Consider the following 19966-nt stretch of genomic DNA (forward strand, 5'->3'; position numbering starts at 1 on the left):
GTAAAGAAACAGCGAGCATAGCCCTCTCCATAGCACGTATACGTACGTAATTATTTATTTATTAATATAAGGGAAATAAACAATTTTGATAGACTATTAATTTTTAATACATAAATCAGCAAAGTTCCCACACAGCCGTGTAAAATAAATAAATGTCTCGAAGTGCTACCACCACTTGGCACCACGTGCAAGCTATTTGGCATGTGTATAAGCGGTCTGGAAAAGTCCTAAGTACTGAATAAATTATCTTGTGCTACCTTATTTAGAAAAGAGAAGTGTTGTTTATATTACCTGACGTTGTAGAGTAAAGCGCCGGCGGAGTAGCAACGCGACGCGGCCGCGACTGACAAGCTATCGTTGTGTGCGTTACCACCGAAAACTAACATTATACCTGAAACGAGAACACAACATGTAATTGAATTAGTTAATCAATAGAAAGAAAGAATAATGAGGGCTATCGTTTTTATATTTAACAGTTGGCACCCCTGGCGATTGACAGGACCTTACTCTACAGTGGCGCCATCTTGACGAGTGCAAATGCGATAGTCCTCCTACCACTTTAGCGCTCACCAGTTGGTGCCACTGTCTTCGCTACTAGCAATTGACAGGACCTTACTCTACAGTGGCGCCATCTTGACGAGTGCAAATGCGATAGTCCTCCTACCACTTTCGCGCTCACCAGTTGGTGCCACTGTCTTCGCTACTAGCAATTGACAGGACCTTACTCTACAGTGGCGCCATCTTGACGAGTGCAAATGCGATAGTCCTCCTACCACTTTCGCGCTCACCAGTTGGTGCCACTGTCTTCGCTACTAGCAAGTGACAGGACCTTACTCTACAGTGGCGCTAACTGGTGAGCGCTAAAACGATAGCCCTCATTGCAGTGGGATATCACACAAATATAGATTGTTTCATCAACGAAGACGCGCCCCACCCTTTTGGTCTCGTACGCGCGGGGTGCGAGGAGTTTGATCCGAGCAATCCGAGCGGCATTATTGTAGTGTGCTTGTGCACTCATAGATAATTTAGCGTGTACCGATAACACTCAAACATTAGTCTTCGTGGATGAAACGATCTATAGCTTGGTGGTTTCATTTCGCGAGCGAGTAAGCCCCAGAACAGACGGTGAAACGCAACTGCAACGAAACTGCAACTGCTAGTTACTTTTGAGTTGCATCTAAGTTTCTGCCATAGCGTCCGTTGAGAGACCACACATGACGCGACCAGTTTGAAACTTTCAGTTTCAGTTTCATTCACCAGAATCATCAGAAAGTTGCAATTTCGTTGCAGTTGCGTTTCACCGTCTGTTCTGGGCCTAAAAGACAGAAATAGGATTCTCTCTGTCGCAGTGCAAACCAGGGTTCAAAATTATCAAGATAATTACGCTTCGTGATAATTATTAGATAATTATCGGATAATTATCAGATAATTATCACGAAGCGTAATTATCAACAGTGTAAGATACATATTTGTCATATTGTTTCATAAGAAATTCTGATGTTACATTGAGAATGTTGCTTTATGTTATTGGTTACTGATTGTTGTCAAGTTATCCATCGCTAGTCGCATAAAGCGTTGTGGAAAATAGATAAATATTTTGACGCTAGTTAACGAGTGATCGTTATGGAGCTAAATAGATAGGTTTTAGAACTATCTATGTTAAATAACGTCCACCACAGTCACACGAGTTTGAAAACTTCGAATACAGTTAACTTTTACGGAGCATTTTTTTTTTGTTATTATCAACTGATAATTATCCATCTGTTATTATCAAGATAATTATCATGATAATAACAGACCTTTCGAACCCTGGTGCAAACTTTATGATGAATGTTTAGATAAATGTCGTTACCTGGCGATACAAAAGTAGCGGTGTGCAGGTATCTGGGCGACGGCGCTGAAGGAAGCGGTTTCCATATCTTCTTGTTCACATCGTACTCGTACAGCGCCGCTGACGGACCCTGAAAGCAACCATTATTTTGTATTTAACGCCCGTATTTACAAACATTGCTATGAGGTCTCACAGTGCGCGTAGACGCACCAATCACAGAGCTCTATTTTACACTGTGCATTCGATTTGCTGCTTCACTTAAGCAAGTATCGTTTGTGAATACGGGCAAGTGTCATTTACAATTTGATAGTTGACACCATACACCACCGCCGCCCAGCCGTGGGTCTCTACTGCCCACGCGCCTTCTTCAAACATGGACCAAACAATGTGGATAGATTCTACAGTTCAAATGCAACAACTTTTCTCAAGAGAAGGAAGTAAAAATCTTCAAAAAAAAAAAACCTTTCCGCACTGTCATTAATACCTAAATCAGTCAGTGCGCTTTTGGACATTGTTTCGATATGAAAGTCGCATTTGAGCAGTGGAATCAATATTTTTGTTTGACCCATGTTTAAAGGGACACTGTATATCCCCATCTCTCTTTCTCATTATACCTGGGTAGCCTCTCTCTCTTGTACATACCTGGGTGTCCTAAGACTGGGTGGGTCTCTGTTGTTACCCACACGCCTGCTTCAAACATGTACAGCGCCCCCAGCGGAAACTTTAAAGAACTAAAATTGACATATATTTTTTTTTTAGCTCAGGCCTCCTATGAATAGTGTTTCTCTCTCTCTTGTACCTGTGTTCCTTCAGCCCTTCCTTCCTCTCACCCCTGCCTGCGTGGCCTCAGACTAAAGCCTGGTCCGTGAGCACGTAGAATTTTGTCCAATGACTCCAAGCTACCCATCCTTATCGCTCGCGCGTAATTATGTTGCTGTCGCGCTCGCACACTCACTGCGGGCGCGCGTCGCACAGTCGCGACAGCAATATAATTACGCGAGAGCGATAAGGATGGGTAGCTTGGGGTCATTGGACAAAATTCTACGTGCTCACGGACCAGGCTTTAGGTGTATACAGTACATCTCTCTCTTACCTGTGTAGCTTCGGACTCGGACACAAGGCCGCCGTGCACGTAGACTCGTCCCGAGAGCGGGTCCCACGCCGCCGAGTGACATGATCCTATGAATAAAGTGTTTCTGTCTCTCTTGCCCCTACCTGCGTGGCCTCATACCATGTGGGTCTCTGCTGTTGCCCATGCGCCTTCTTCTTCAAACATGGATCAAACAATATGGACAGATTCTACGGCTCAAATGCAACAACTTTCCTCAAGAGAAGGAAGTTAAAATCTTCCAAAAAATTATTAGCGAGTTAGTGCGATTTTACCACCCACAAGGTGGACCGACGACCTCATAAAGGTAGCGGAAGGCGCTGGATGCAGGCCGCCACCAACCAGCCATTGTAGAAATCATTGGGGGGAGACCAGAAAACTAAAAAAAACTCATTAAAACTCATTTATTTCTGTAAATAGGCTTAAAAAAAGCACTTTTACACGTCCCAGTATTAACCCTACCCTACTACGAAGAGCTCAGCAGAGGACGTCCTATGGCTGAAATGATGATGATGATAGTGCGATTTTTGGACATTGTTTCGATATGAAAGTCGCATTTGAGCAGTGGACTCAATTCTTTTGTTTGATCTATGTTTAAAGGGACACAGTGTATCTTCATCTCTCTCTCTCGTGTGTACCTGTGTAGCCTCTCTCTCTCTTGTACATACCTGGGTGGATCTCTGCTGTTGCCCACACACTCACTGCGGGCGCGCGTCGTACAGTCGCGACAGCAATATAATTACGCGCGAGCGATAAGGATGGGTAGCTTGGGGTCATTGGACAAAATTCTACGTGCTCACGGACCAGGCTTTAGGTGTATACAGTACATCTCTCTCTTACCTGTGTTGCTTCGGACTCGGACACAAGGCCGCCGTGCACGTAGACTCGTCCCGAGAGCGGGTCCCACGCCGCCGAGTGCCCGAAGCCGGCGCGCGCCGCCCAGCCGTGGGTCTCTATTGCCCACGCCTTCTTCAAACATGGATCAAACAATATGGACAGATTCTACGGCTCAAATGCAACAACTTTCCTCAAGAGAAGGAAGTTAAAATCTTCCAAAAAATTATTAGCGAGTTAGTGCGATTTTCCCATCCACAAGGTGGACCGACGACCTCACAAAGGTAGCGGGAAGGCGCTGGATGCAGGCCGCCACCAACCGGCCATTGTAGAAATCATTGGGGGGAGACCAGAGCTCAGCAGAGGACGTCCTATGGCTGAAATGATGATGATAGTAGTGCGTTTTTTGGATATTGTTTCTGAATGAAAGTCGCATTTGAGCAGTGGCATCAATATTTTTGTTTGACCCATGTTTAAAGGGACACAGTGTATCTCCATCTCTCTCTCTCGTGTGTACCTGTGTAGCCTCATATCTCTCTTTCTCTCTTGTACCTGTGTAGCTTCGGATTCGGACACAAGCCCGCCGTGCACGTAGACTCGTCCCGAGAGCGGGTCCCACGCCGCCGAGTGACATGATTCTATGAATAAAGTGTTTCTCTCTCTCTCTCACCCCTACCTGCGTGGCTTCAGACTAGGTGGGTCTCTGCTGTTGCCCACACGCCTTCTTCTTCAAACATAGATGAAACAAAATGCAACCACTTTCCTCAAGAGAAGGAAGTAAAAATCTTCCAAAAAAAAGTCATCAATAATCAGCCAGTTAGTGCGTTTTTGGATATTGTTTCGGTTTGAAAGTTGTATAATGAGCAATGGAATCAATCCTTTTGTTTGAACCACGTCCCTTTAATGTACATCTATCTCCATCTCTCTCTCTTTCTCATGTGTACCTGGGTTGCTTCGGACTCTAAAACAAGCTGCCAGCGGTTCCCAAACTTATTTAGTCTAGTGCCCACTTTGAGAATAAAATATTTTTTAGCGCCCCCCATTTTTGTAGTCAAGAGTCGAGCTCAGTCGGTGTCTAAGAGTCCTCCTAGTAGATGACGCCTCCCAGGCCTTTACACAACGTCCCGATATTTTTTTCTGGGTCTCTTACCGCCCCCCTTTAAGCCTGCAGCGCCCACAAGGGGGCGTTATCGCCCACTTTGGGAAAGACTGCTCTAGTATAAGTACATCTCTCTCTGGTATGTACCTGTGTAGCTTCGGACTCGGATACAAGCCCGCCGTGCACGTAGACTCGTCCCGAGAGCGGGTCCCACGCCGCTGAGTGACCGAAGCCGGCGCGCGCCGCCCAGCCGTGGGTCTCTACTGCCCACGCCTTCTTCAAACATGGATCAAACAATATGGACAGATTCTACGGCTCAAATGCAACAACTTTCCTCAAGAGAAGGAAGTTAAAATCTTCCAAAAAATTATTAGCGAGTTAGTGCGATTTTCCCACCCACAAGGTGGACCGACGACCTCATAAAGGTAGCGGAAGGCGCTGGATGCAGGCCGCCACCAACCAGCTATTGTAGAAATCACTGAGGGAAGCCAAAACTCAGCAGTGGACGTCCTATGGCTGAAATGATGATGATAATAGTGCGCTTTTTGGATATTGTTTCTGAATGAAAGTCGCATTTGAGCAGTGGAATCAATATTTTTGTTTGATCCATGATTAAAAGGACACTGTATTATATCCCCATCTCTCTTTCTCACTGTACCTGGGTAGCCTCTCTCTCTCTTGTACATACCTGGGTGGCCTCAGACTGGGTGGGTGTCTCTGCTGTTATCCACACGCCTTCTTCAAACATGTACAGCGCCCTTTAAACTTTCAAGAACTAAAATTGACATATATTTTTTTAGCTCGGGCCTCCTATGAATAGTGTTTCTCTCTCTCTCTCTCTTGTACCTGGGTGGCCTCAGATTCGGACACAAGCCCGCCGTGCACGTAGACTCGTCCCGAGAGCGGGTCCCACGCCGCCGAGTGGCATGATCCTACGAATAAAGTGTTTCTCTCTCTCTCACCCCTACCTGCATGGCCTCAGACTAGGTGGGTCTCTGCTGTTTCCCACGCGCCTTCTTCTTCAAACATGGATCAAACAAAATGCAACCACTTTCCTCAAGAGAAGGAAGTAAAAATCTTCCAAAAAAAAAGTCATCAATAATCAGCCAGTTAGTGCGTTTTTGGATATTGTTTCGGTTTGAAAGTTGTATAATGAGCAATGGAATCAATCCTTTTGTTTGATACACGTCCCTTTAATGTACATCTATCTCCATCTCTCTCTCTTTCTCATGTGTACCTGGGTTGCTTCGGACTCTGAAACAAGCTACCAGCGGTTCCCAAACTTATTTAGTCTAGTGCCCACTTTGAGAATAAAATATTTTTTAGCGCCCCCATTTTTGTAGTCAAGAGTCGAGCTCAGTCGGTGTCTAAGAGTCCTCCTAGTAGATGATGCCTCCCAGGCCTTTACACAACGTCCCGATTTTTTTTTCTGGGTCTCTTACCGCCCCCCTTTAAGCCTACAGCGCCCACAAGGGGGCGTTATCGCCCACTTTGGGAAAGACTGCTCTAGTATAAGTACATCTCTCTCTGGTATGTACCTGTGTAGCTTCGGATTCGGACACGAGCCCGCCGTGCACGTAGACTCGTCCCGAGAGCGGGTCCCACGCCGCCGAGTGTCCGAAGCCGGCGCGCGCCGCCCAGCCGTGGGTCTCTACTGCCCACGCCTTCTTCAAACATGGATCAAACAAAATGGATAGATTCTACGGCTCAAATACAACCACTTTTCTCAAGAGAAAGAAGTTAAAATCTTCCAAAAAATTATCAATAATCAGCGAGTTAGTGCGATTTTACCACCCACAAGGTGGACCGACGACCTCATAAAGGTAGCGGAAGGCGCTGGATGCAGGCCACCACCAACCAGCTATTGTAGAAATCATTGGGGGGAGGCCAGAGCTCAGCAGTGGACGTCCTATGACTGAAATGATGATGATAATAGTGCGCTTTTTGGATATTGTTTCTGAATGAAAGTCGCATTTGAGCAGTGGAATCAATATTTTTGTTTGATCCATGATTAAAAGGACACTGTATTATATCCCCATCTCTCTTTCTCACTGTACCTGGGTAGCCTCTCTCTCTCTTGTACATACCTGGGTGGCCTCAGACTGGGTGGGTGTCTCTGCTGTTACCCACACGCCTTCTTCAAACATGTACAGCGCCCCTAGCGGAAACTTTCAAGAACTAAAATTGTCATATTTTTTTTTAGCTCAGGGTTCCTATGAATAATGTTTCTCTCTCTCTCTCTTGTACCTGGGTGGCCTCTGATTCGGACACAAGCCCGCCGTGCACGTAGACTCGTCCCGAGAGCGGGTCCCACGCCGCCGAGTGCCCGAAGCCGGCGCGCGCCGCCCAGCCGTGGGTCTCTACTTCCCACGCCTTCTTCAAACATGGATCAAATAAAATGGATAGATTCTACGGCTCAAATACAACCACTTTTCTCAAGAGAAAGAAGTTAAAATCTTCCAAAAAATTATCAATAATCAGCGAGTTAGTGCGATTTTACCACCCACAAGGTGGACCGACGACCTCATAAAGGTAGCGGAAGGCGCTGGATGCAGGCCGCCACCAACCAGCTATTGTAGAAATCACTGAGGGAAGCCAAAACTCAGCAGTGGACGTCCTATGACTGAAATAATGATGATGATAGTGCGATTTTTGGACATTGTTTCGATATGAAAGTCGCATTTGAGCAGTGGAATCAATATTTTTGTTTGATCCATGTTTAAAGGGACACAGTGTATCTCCATCTCTCTCTCTCTCTCGTGTGTACCTGTGTAGCCTCTCTCTCTCTTGTACATACCTGGGTGGATCTCTGCTGTTGCCCACACACTCACTGCGGGCGCCCGTCGCACAGTCGCGACAGCAATATAATTACGCGCGAGCGATAAGGATGGGTAGCTTGGGGTCATTGGACAAAATTCTACGTGCTCACGGACCAGGCTTTAGGTGTATACAGTACATCTCTCTCTCACCTGTGTAGCTTCGGACTCGGACACAAGGCCGCCGTGCACGTAGACTCGTCCCGAGAGCGGGTCCCACGCCGCCGAGTGGCCGAAGCCGGCGCGCGCCGCCCAGCCGTGGGTCTCGGCCGCTGCCCACACCCCTTCTTCTATGTAGTACTCCTGGGAATAAAAGGGATGGTAGCTCAGTGATTTAATGTTGGTAGCTCAGTGGTTAAGATAAATAAATAAATATCCTTGGACTTTTTACACTACGCTTCTAGTTCCAAACTAAGCAAATCTTGTACTATGGGTAGGGTAANTATATTCAATAATAAGACAAAATGATTATGTATAGGGAAAACAAAATAGATTTGCATTTTTTTAAAAGATTATGATAGCTCTTACCTTAGTAAAAAACGAATATTTCGATTGTTTTTTTCGCACAGGTCCCGGTTTGTCAAACAAATGGTTGATGCGCCGCGGTGTTTGAAAAAATAAAAAACGTGTGTAGCCAGTTGAGTAATAAATGATATTACTGTACAATTTCTACTAAAAAATATAAGGTTCGGCTACAAAAAACCTTAATTTTCTTAAAAAACTGGAGCATGCCAATAAATTGGTAGAGTGCCAATGATTGGGTGGTTTACCCTACTAGACAACGGATATAAACATACTTAAATACTTTTTTTTTGTAAATACATACATATTATACATAGTAACACCCAGACCCATCACAGAAATTAAAATTCATCATTTCAATTTCTGCCCGGCCGGGAATCGAACCCGGGACCTCTCGGCATAGTAGTCCGTATCGAAACCACTACACCAAACGGCCGACTATGACTAGATGTTAGTAAATCAGTAGTTATATGTGGATAGCTCAGTGGTTAACACGTTAATAGCTCATTGGTTATGACGTGGTTGCCCAGTGGTTAAACCGACGACACATCAGTGGCATATTACGGAACTAACATTATTGGTAGATCATTAGTTAGCACGTTGGTAGCTCAGAGCTAGCTTAATACGGCGACACCAAACACCGCCAATTTATTGGCTTAAGATGGCATGATGGCCACGACACTGTCACATTTTTTTTTAAGATTACTAGTACTCTCGTTAGCCTTTTGTACTAAGCTAAATATGGAAAGCATTTGAAACCTTTCGAGCTTCACTCCACGGCACATTTTAGGCGTTAGGTATTAAATTACTATTTTATATTTTTAATGGGATGCAACATACTGAGTATTGCCCATTCAATTTTGCAAAGAACATACCTGTACTGTGTGTAAGTATCCGTAGTGCGGTGAGTGTCCGAAGAACACCAGCATGACTGGCTTCCTCGTGGGACCCAATCTCACCACTACAGCCGAATGACCTGACACGTGTAGACCGCCTGAAAATGACAATTTGTTTTAAAGTAAGTACTGTGTTAAAAAACCAAATAAAATACTGCACGATAAGTAAGGTAAAAATACCTTGAACTTTGCATACTGACTGATACTGGTGTCACGCCGAAAGGTACAAGTTTTGAGCCGACTACACGCAGCAGTCATGTTGCTAGCAACGCAGATTATTTCACAGAAATAAAAAGAAACGCTGCTACATGAATTTGGCTACCTAATCACACCTTAAGGCAGATTAGTTTCAATTTTCACTCATAGATGGCGTTGTTCTCAATTAACTCGCGATAATGACTGAATTCAACAAAGACGCCGGCCTATGCGGAGAACAATTGACGGGCGTAGCATTCCTCTACTATAGACGTATCATATAATTACCTGCCATAACCATTGCTAAAGCATTTCCAACTTTACTCTGTCGAAGTTGCCATTGCACTTTGAGCCTTAGTATTGTCTTGACTTAAGTACCATATTGAGTCTACTCACCACAGTGTTTCAAAGGCGCCGGCCTATGCGGCGAACAGTTAACCGGAGTAGCGTTCCTCCACTGTGGTCGAGGCGTATTTAACGCTATACGCCACAGTTCATTCGTGACCTCGCCCGCTCTGCCTTCTAAGCCTGCTAGGCCTCCACTGGAAATTAAACATGGAGTGAATTTGTCATCATCATCATTGGCGCATTTCTTTTCGGTCTTTTGCTGAGGGTCCCATAACGTAGCGTAGCATCTCAGACACAGAAATCCGCCCTCGTAAAAAATAATAAACTCAGTATATTCACGGATTAGCAAGCTGAAGTGGCAATGGGCAGGGCATATAGTACGCAGAACTGACGGCCGATGGGGCAGCAAGGTTGTGGAATGGAGGCCGCGTACCGGAAAACGCAGCGTGGGACGTCCACCTACAAGGTGGACTGACGACATCGTAAAGGTAGCAGGGAAGCGCTGGATGCAGGCTGCTACCAATCGATCAACGTGGAAAGCATTGGGGGAGGCCTATGTTCAGCAGTGGACGTCTTATGGCTGAAATGATAATGATGATGATATTCACGAAAAATAAAATTAACAGTATAGAAGGTCTACGTAAACTACGTCTAGAGCTCAAATCAGTCAGTGCCTGAAGTAGGGAGTTTCTGTGACGTTAAACGTCAGTGAGAGTTTATAAATGCTTTGTGACGTCATAATATGTCATGTCACCCCTCCCGTGCCGATCATACCTCAGGCACTGACAGAGTTATACGCTAGTAGTTCGTCCTTACCCTCTCTCTGGTTCGTCCGAAGCCACCACCCCGCCATAGACAATCAGCTCGTGGTCATACATGACAGCCGCGTGCGCGAAACGAGGCGCCGGCGCCACGCCTCGCGTCTCTATGGTCTCCCACGCGTTGTCGGCTACTTTGTATCTGAAAAAAGTATAAAAACATTAAGTAAAATACAAAAAAGTTCTAAGATTGCCGAAACGGTTAGGGCTGGGACATCAGTACCATTCCCAAGACAAAAATGTGCAGTCAACAACACATCAGACATTATTGTTGCAATACAGCATCTTTTTCAACTACATAGGACGATACAGTATGTGTCGTCGTCTGTTATATGGATGTTTCCTGGGTAAAGAAGCAAGAGTTTGAATTAGTCCGTCAGTTAACTTATCAAAAAATTCGCGTCAACAGTTCGCGCCAACAATTAGATTCCCAAGAGACAATACTATGTGCAGTCGACACTTTGTTGTTGGAAAATAGCTCCTATTACAAGCTACATAAGACGACACAGTTTATGCTATCTTCTTTATTAACTAACCTGTATAAAAACGGCGCCGGCGCAAAAGTCTCGCCACCAACCCTCAGTAAATCTTCCCCATAGTTCAGCAACACATGTCCGGCGGCGGCAACCGGCGTGTTTTCCGGCGGCGGCTGATCCGGCCACGCCCAGCCCCAGCCGACGAACTCAGTGACCTCATAGTCCAGTCAATGAATGCCTTAACGACGGTGTAGAGAGAAATCCATGGAACACAATTTCTGACCTCGGGACTTTATTTAGCCTAGTTAGGTGGTGAACATAGCAAAAGTCCCCGCCCTTAGCCCTTGAGCCGGCGGGGAGAGGGGGGTTTAAAGGTACCACTTTTCGGTTTTTCGCTTAATCCTCGGAAACTATGCGTCCTAGTGACATGACTACTATGAACCAAAAAAAGCTTATTCAATTTGCTACAGGTGAGACTATACAATTTATAGAAAAACTTGTCTATCTCATCTGTAGCAAATTGAATATGCTTTTTTTGGTTCAAAGTAGTCATGTCACTAGGACGCATAGTTTCCGAGGATTAAGCGAAAAACCGAAAAGTGGCATCTTTAAACCCCCCTCACCCCGCCGGCTCAAGGGCTAAGGGCGGGGACTTTTGCTATGTTCACCTCCTAACTAGTCTCAATAAAGTCCTGAAGTCAGAAATTGTGTTCTACAGTTTTCCATCTATAATGCTTTATTGACTGGACTATCAGTTTTATTCCCAAGACACAACATGTAGTCGACAGAATTCAGCTCACTTTATTGTTGCAAAATAACCCTTATTACCATCTCCAGAAGATGGCACAGTGTGTGCCATCTTCGTCCAACTAATGCAGTGTGTACTGTCTTTTGTATATTTAATTACTAACCTGTACAAAAATGGTGCCGGCGCAAACGTCTCGCCACCAACTCTCAATAAATCCTCCCCATAATTCAGCAACACATGTCCGGCGGCGGCAACCGGCGTGTTTTCCGGCGGCGGCTGATCCGGCGGCGAGTCGCCCGCCTCCCGCCACGCCCAGCCCCAGCCGGCGGCGGCGGCGTCCCGGCTGCAGTCGGACCCGGCGCGGGACGGCGTGCAAGCGCAGCCGGCGGCGGTGCACGATCCGGCGCCGTAGGCTGCGTTGCAATCGTCTGAAGATGCAGAAGAAATTTTAATGTAGTAGGCCCAGAACACACGGTGAAACGCAATTGCAACGGCACTGCAACTTCTAGTTACTTTTGAGTTGCATCTAAGTTTCTGCCATAGATTCCGTTGAGAGACCACACATGACGCGACCAGTTTGAAACCGGTTTGGACCGGTTGAACTGGAACTGGAATTCGTTGCCTGCTGCTGTCTTTCCCGATCACTATAATCCGGGCATTTTCAAGGCGAGAGTGAATAGGCACTTACAGGGCAGATATGTACCATCCTAGACTGCATCCCACTTAACATCAGGTGCGATTGTGGTCAAATAACTGCCTTGTTATGCATAAAAATAAATAAAAATAAAATTCGGGCGCTTGGTGTAGTGGTTTGGAACGGACTACTATGTCCCGGGTTCGATTCCCGGCCAGGCCGAAATTGAAATGATGAATTCTGTGATGGGTCTGGGTGTTAATACAGATTATGACATAAATAGTGAAATAAAATGTATCTGTATTTCCCGCGTATACTGTACTAGCTTTCCGCCCGCGGCTTCGCACGCGTGAAATTTCCTTTGTCACAGATCGTCATAAATTATAGCCTATATGTTATTCTGGATTATGAACAATAATACTGTAAAGTTTCATCAAAATCCGTTCAGTGCTTTTTGAGCCTATTCATTACAAACATACAAAAATAGGTACAAATCTTTCCTCTTTATAATATTAGTACTGTATATCGCTAGTTCACGTCATCATGCTCAACGCAGCGACCGGTTTCTCGGCCGAGTCAACACGCACGCTCGCAAATATAGTCCTTATCTGTATGTTCAGCAGTGGACGTCCTATGGCTGAGATGGTGATGATGATGACACGCGCGTGAAATTCATTATGTCACATTGAAAGACCAACTTACTGACATTTATCATTGTAATTTGATTAATTAACTCAATATCCATACTACTATTATAATTGCGAAAGAATGTGCTTAAATCACTGAAGTGATTTAGATGAAATGTGAAAGTATTAGGAAAAGGAAAGGAAATGACATAAATCATCCTTTTTGTTCGATTAGTTGGAAGAAGGATGCGCACGCGATAAACTTTCTAGACGAAAATTCACGTGGGCGAAGTCGCTGGAAAAAGTTAGTATAGTTATAAATTAAAGGTTTTATGTTATTCTGATGGATAAAAATATATTGTAAAGCAAAAACTAAACGTTTTTGCTTATCCATTTCACTTATCTATGTTCTTCTGATTAATTTCGTTGCGGGTCCAATGACAGTTTAACTTTCCCCCGGGACAAACTTGACCTTCATTGGTTGGGTTTTTATGGCGGTCAAGCTGTAGATCCTGGCTACACAGGAGTTGCAGTGGTGGGAACGAGAGGTGGGAATAGTCCCGTTTATCCATTTCACATGGTATTAGTAGGATAACAAAACATTACCTGGACACACAGGTTGATCGCAGGCCACTCCGTACCAATCAGATTCACACCTACACGTCCCATCTTCGCATTCACCGTGATCTGAAAAATGCAATGTTTAATGGTTAGCAAACGTTTATATTATGACACTATTGAAGTGCATGTTCAATATTTGAAAACATATTTCTTATCGAAATGGAGTGACCTTGGTGGTAGGAACTTTTTGTACTGGGTTAACGTAATTGCATAAATAAATTATTTTTTGTACTGCACATAGGTATTTTGGAAAACCTTGGGGGAGGCCTTTGTCCAGCAGTGGACGTCGTTTGGCTGAAACGAACGAACGAACGAACGAACTGCACATATTGCAGTGCAGTGCTATTCACAAACATTACTATGAGGTCTCACAGTGCGCGTAGACGCACAGGGTCACAAAACCTATTCATAAACAATACTTGAGTGGCGGATTGACACACATGAACCAATCACAGAGCTCTATTCAACGCTGTGTGTTCCACTTCGCACGAGTTGCTGCTTCACTTAAGTAAGCATCGTTTGTGAACACGGGTGTAAGTGTACCATCACATAATAATATAGGCTAAGTACCATGCCTATAACATATTAAAAAATTCAAATAAAACATTACAGTCCACTTTTATTCGTGCAGTGCACCCATAAAGTTATATTATACGTTTTTATGCGATAATTTACTAACTATTTTTAATACAGAACCTATATTAAAGTTTATGAGCAAGATATTATTGATAACAGCAATACCATCGACCGTTTTACGCACAATAATTTATCTATCAATAGCTATTTAATATTAGTATGCTATTTACGTTTCGTAACTAACTTATTTAACAAGTTTATTTTCTTCAGATTCTAAAAGCAATAATTTTTAGAGCTACCATATTTGCGATCACCATTTGGCGCCTGTAAGGTCCTGTCACTCTCCAATAGCGTCTACTAATGAGCGCAAATATGGTAGAGTAGGGCCCACATTTTTTGAAGATATGCACTTTCCAACAGGTAGACTCCATGATTGTAGAATATACTTTCTAATCTATTCAGATAGCAAATAGGATAAGATAATAATCATTACAAAGTCCGGTCGCCGAGCACGTAGAATTTCGTCCAATGACCCCAAGCAGCCCATCCTTATCGCTCGCGCGTAATTATATTGCTCTCGCGACTATACGACGGCCGGCCGCAGTGAATGTGCGTGTGTATTCTCGGCGACCGGACTATAGTATATTTCCATAACGACCGGTCTTGCCTACACTACGTTTTCTAGCGTGGACCGATCGTTATGGAAATCCTTGGGGGAGGCCTTTATCTAGCATAGCAGTGGACGTCATGTCTGAAACGAAACGAAATTATAACCAGAGTAAATACAAATGAGTAGGTCATCTTCATAGAAACGCACCGAGCGCGGTTTGTATGTGAGCGCGCGCCAATATGTATGCGGCTCGCACGCACACACTGACAAAATTCGGGGCAACTCACCGCTAATCAACGCTAAATTTTGTCAGTGTGTGCGTGCGCGCCGCATACGTATTGGCGCGCTCGCATACAAACCGCGCTCGGGCGTTTCTACGAAGATGACTGTATAAACCTTCCATGAAACTTGTTTGTATTAGTGGCCAATAGATGTCACTGTATTTTGAGACGCGTAAAGCTGTACCGCGGTGTCGAGATTTTTTTTCCCGGCTTTAAATACCTGGAGGATTTTGAACCATTGAGAACCATTGATAACCTGTGTCAAGCATTAAATTGTCACCTACATATTGACGTCTTATTTATACCTAGATAAGAGTCCCTTAAGTGCGCCGAGAGTATCCGTGGTTTATTCATGGTCCTTCGAGCCGGATATGAACCAGCGACCTATGGATCTACAGTCCACTTATGTGTATTTAATCTGTTATAGCATTAACTCACTGGAACAATTAGTCCGATGGTCGTCCGAAGGGCAAGAGTACGCAGCATACGTCACGTTGAAGCCCTCCATTGCGTAGGCATCATCGGAAAAGAAGTGTAATAGTGCGCTGCCGGAGCGCGCTATGACTTGTCTCGTCCAGCCCGACTCGCCTGGTTCCAGGACTCCGCTGGAATTAGAAAGGGAGAGTTGAGAATTATTTGGAGTAGAATTGAAATATCTATATTACATTTTGACCAGGATTTGGTACTTATGAACGTCAATAATTCTAAAAATGTCACATGCCTCCTTAGCTTTTGCACTTTGAGAACTAACTTAATAGGTACTGTCGTTCTGACGTGATACATCCAATGAGGGCTATCGTTTTAGCGCTCACCAGTTGGCGCCACTGTAGAGTAAGGTCCTGTCACTTGCTAGTAGCGAAGACAGTGGCGCCAACTGGTGAGCGCTAAAGTGGTAGGAGGACTATCGCATTTGCACTCATCAAGATGGCGCCACTGTAGAGTAAGGTCCTGTCAATCGCCAGGGGTGCCAACTGTTAGGTATAAAAACGATAGCCCTCATTGGACCCAGGCACGGTGGCGCTAGCAGCCACGAACATTGGGTGCTGCTAACATTAGGAGTCAGAGAGACCTGTGTTGGAGGGACTATCGCCCTTATTACGTCCACAAAAGAAACATAATCACCTGAACACAGCGAGCAATCGCTCCGCTCGCACGCTGTCCCCATCATACACATATAGGTGGTCCCACCCGCACTCCGTAGCGAAGCTCTCTAACCGCACCCGCAGCGCCGGTGGCCCTGGACCAAGCCACGGCGGCACTAGCAGCCACGAGCATTGGGTGCTGACACTGTAGTTAGTGGGACTATCGCTCATAATACAATCCGCTAAAGGACCATAATCACCTGAATCGTGCACGTACAGTTATCTACACCATGCTGGCAACCAGAGCGACCCATGTTACTGGGACTATCGCCCGTATTACAGTCCACAAAAGAACCATAATCACCTGAACACAGCGAGTAGTCGCTCCGCTCGCACGCTGTCCCCATCATACACATACAGGTGGTCCCACCCGCACTCCGTAGCGAAGCTCTCTAACCGCACCCGCAGCGCCGGCGGCCAGGAGTAAGAGACCTATGTTGGACGGACTATAGACCGTAATACAGTGCACTGAAGGAGCACAATTACTTGAACCTGTCAGCCACGGCACCGCTAGCAGCTAGGACTCAGTGCGACCCATGTTAGTGGGATTATCACCCGTATTACAGTCCACAAAAGAAACATAATCACCTGAACACAGCGAGCAATCGCTCCGCTCGCACGCTGTCCCCATCATACACATAGAGGTGGTCCCACCCGCACTCCGTAGCGAAGCTCTCTAACCGCACCCGCAGCGCCGGTGGCCAAGAGTAAGAGACCTATGTTGGAGGGACTATCGCCCTTACTATACTCTATTTAAGAAAGATTATCACCTGAAAACAGCGAGCAATCGCTCCGCTCGCACGCTGTCCCCGTCATACACATATAGGTGGTCCCACCCGCAGCGCCGGTGGCTCGGAGTAAGAGACCTATGTTGGAGGGACTATAGCCCGTAACCAGGCCTGGCTCACTCCGCGCGGTACATTCGATAATTACCTACAGCGAAGCGCCCCGCCGGCGGGTATTATATCAGTCGAGTGTCACGCGCGAGGTCCTACCTACCCCAACAATATTCAGTAAAAAATAAATTGTTGCCAATAAAAGTACAGCGAGTAACATTAGATTAAGTTTGTGCAAAGCCAAATACACATATGATTTTCGGGTGATGCCTCTCGTTCTAGGATGTAGCCGTTTCGTGTTTGCGTAGTAAGTAGGTATAGGTATGATGTCATTCTTTCTTCGGTGATAGTAGAAGCGTTTTACCTTACAATAAAACGCATATTAAATACTTACCTTATTCAAAGCTTAATAATAATGAGATAGGCTTTCCATTTTTCGTGCTATTTCCTACCTTTTTCTTCTCCTTTACTTCCGTTTTACACAGCTACTAGCGCCATCTGGCGTTTCCCCCCACCAGGCAGTGTTCGCGATTGCGAACTTCTAGCGTCATTGCACGATTTTATACCAGCAGGCAGGATTAAAATTTAAGCTTTGAATAAGGTAAGTATTTAATATGCGTTTTATTGTAAGGTAAAACGCTTCTATTAAATAGCTTGACCTTATTCAAAGCTTAATAATAATGAGACATGTCTGTTATCGCCTGGTGGTGGAAGAAACGCCAATGTGAGTTAATACAGTATTTAATAAAAAAAGTACCTATTCAATTAGGACAAAGGAAATGAATCGCAGGTGAGTATAAAATAAAACCAAAGCTGTGTGATAATAAATATATTTACCCATATTAATTATAACATAATAAGTCCTCTAACAATAATAATTACAATTTATAAACAGTAAATAAAGGTACATTGCTCAGCGGTACATTATGTACCTACCTATTTGGAAAAAGGTTTTTCAAATTATATTTAAAAACAAGTAATATTAATTCACTGGTTCAAATAGATTTACAATACTTCTGCTACAATTAGTTGATATAATTTCTTTTCTGTAAAATTTTTTAAAAGTGTTCTCAGATCTCCAATTTCCCTTCGCAAGTATATCATCAATAGGTAAATTATTTGCCCAGCTTTTTGAGGCAACAGCAGATCTACAACTACCTGGAGCTGCTATTATACCAGCTTTAACAAGAAGAGATTTCACCCAACCTGCTATGAGCGTCCGTGAAGCAGGCTTAGGTGTGCCTCTAAGATTAATAAATAAATTATTACATTTTGCTTCAACCCGTCTATCATTTAACAAGTCTTTTGTACGATTTACCCAAAATACAGGATCTAAATTTTTATTGACAGAATTACGTAGAATTTTCCAGCCAGATTGCTGGTACGTAGCCGAATCGGTTTTTGAGCCAAACCTTGGCCATAATATAATATTATCATTAGATTGGATCATATGTTGCGGATCAACATTCAAAAGTGTTAGATCGTGTATTCTTCTACCCGAACAGAGCAATAGTAATATAGCAGTATGCCTAGAAGTTTCAAAAACGTTATTACAATCAATTGAACTATTTGCTAAATACAATAGAAGATCATCAATATTCCATACATTTGGTTTTCTTGCTACCGGTTGTTTGAGAGCAATTGATTTTAATATGTGTTTAATCAAAGGGTGATTACTAATTTTACCTGCGTCATTAGCATTGCATAAAGTTGATATCACAGATTTGTGCAGTAAGATCGTATTATAGGACAGGTTCTCAACTAGGAAAAGATCGGCTAAGAATCTTGCAACATTACAAGCTTCAGGAGACAGGGGGTCAATACCCTGAGAGTTTGCCCATTTTAACCAACGAGTCCAGGGAGCTTTGTAGGTCTTTTGCGTGGACGAACGCCAGGCTGACTGTAGTAGATCAACCTGCTGTGGACTCCAGCCCTCTAGGTTTCTCGCCCAGCCCCACATTTCCATACCTCTAATGTCATTTCTTCCACTTTGGGAGGAGGAAGTTGGGTTACCGTGTCTATTAGACAGCTCGAGAGGTTCCTTATCGTGAACGGGGGAGCGATTGCTCTCTGCTTGAGATCCGCCCGCCAAAAAACCCGTTCCCACCGGGGGACAACCAGAATGTAACACCCTTTCGCTAGATTCAAGTGGGTGAGAATCCTTGGTATGAGGTAAGGAGGGGGAAAGATCCAAGCGAGATGATAATTCCATATTTGGGAAAAAGCATCGTGATATATTGCCTGGTTGTCGGTTAGGTCGAGCGAGACATAATTCGCAACGACATGAGCCGTTCTTGAGGCAAACAGATCGATCACTGGAATGCCGAACCGGTCGAAAATCTTTTGCGTGCAACAAGGCAAGAGGTGCCATTCTGCGGTCTGGCGATGGCGGGAAAGAGAATCGGCGTGACAATTGAATCTGCCTGGTAGGTAATGGGGAATTAAGTGTATTTGGTACTGATCTAGAATCTCGTACACCCTGTATGTCAAGTCCATCAGATAGGGGGATTTGGTTCCGCCCTGATTGCGAAGGTATGCCACAGTTGTCTTGTTGTCGCATTGAAGTAGTATTGTTGCATTTATTAGCAACTGACAATTGGTTTGCAAGACTTTCAGGACAGCTAGCAATTCCTTTTGATTGCTGTGCAAACCCTGTTCGAGAGCGCTCCACATTCCTGAGAGAGAATGATTGTTCAGTTTGGCACCCCATGCTACGTCTGACGCATCTGTTGTTAGATAGTGAGTTGGTGTGGGATAGTGAATCGGAGACACCATTTTGTAGTTCTGAAGCCACCACTTTAGATTTACTAGGCACTCTACTGGCAGAACAAAAGACTCTTGCGTGGAGTTTTTGGGAATGGAGTTTAGAAACTTGAGAAGATGGCGGTAGTTTAACCTGCCCATCGGAATTACAAAACTCGCAAAATTGAACAAGCCTATGATGCTCTG

The 19966-nt window shown here is 44.6% G+C and overlaps 1 protein-coding gene across 1 annotated transcript in view; it reads right to left on the bottom strand.

Moving 5' to 3' along the window:
* Positions 1-19966, bottom strand: part of dsd (attractin-like protein dsd) — a 54048-nt gene that overhangs the window by 23896 nt on the left and 10186 nt on the right. Inside the window, exons 3-11 of the mRNA XM_028303818.1 lie at positions 15478-15644; positions 13558-13638; positions 11855-12119; positions 10466-10609; positions 9698-9843; positions 9086-9204; positions 7842-7991; positions 1853-1961; positions 292-391 (exon numbers count right to left, since the gene is read on the bottom strand). Of these exons, the coding sequence (XP_028159619.1) occupies positions 292-391; positions 1853-1961; positions 7842-7991; positions 9086-9204; positions 9698-9843; positions 10466-10609; positions 11855-12119; positions 13558-13638; positions 15478-15644 (1281 nt within the window). The remainder of the gene's footprint in view (positions 1-291; positions 392-1852; positions 1962-7841; positions 7992-9085; positions 9205-9697; positions 9844-10465; positions 10610-11854; positions 12120-13557; positions 13639-15477; positions 15645-19966) is intronic.

The sequence above is a fragment of the Ostrinia furnacalis genome, unplaced genomic scaffold (assembly GCF_004193835.3).
Source record: "Ostrinia furnacalis isolate ACB-3 unplaced genomic scaffold, ASM419383v2 OfSCF1301, whole genome shotgun sequence".
Taxonomy (NCBI): domain Eukaryota; kingdom Metazoa; phylum Arthropoda; class Insecta; order Lepidoptera; family Crambidae; genus Ostrinia; species Ostrinia furnacalis.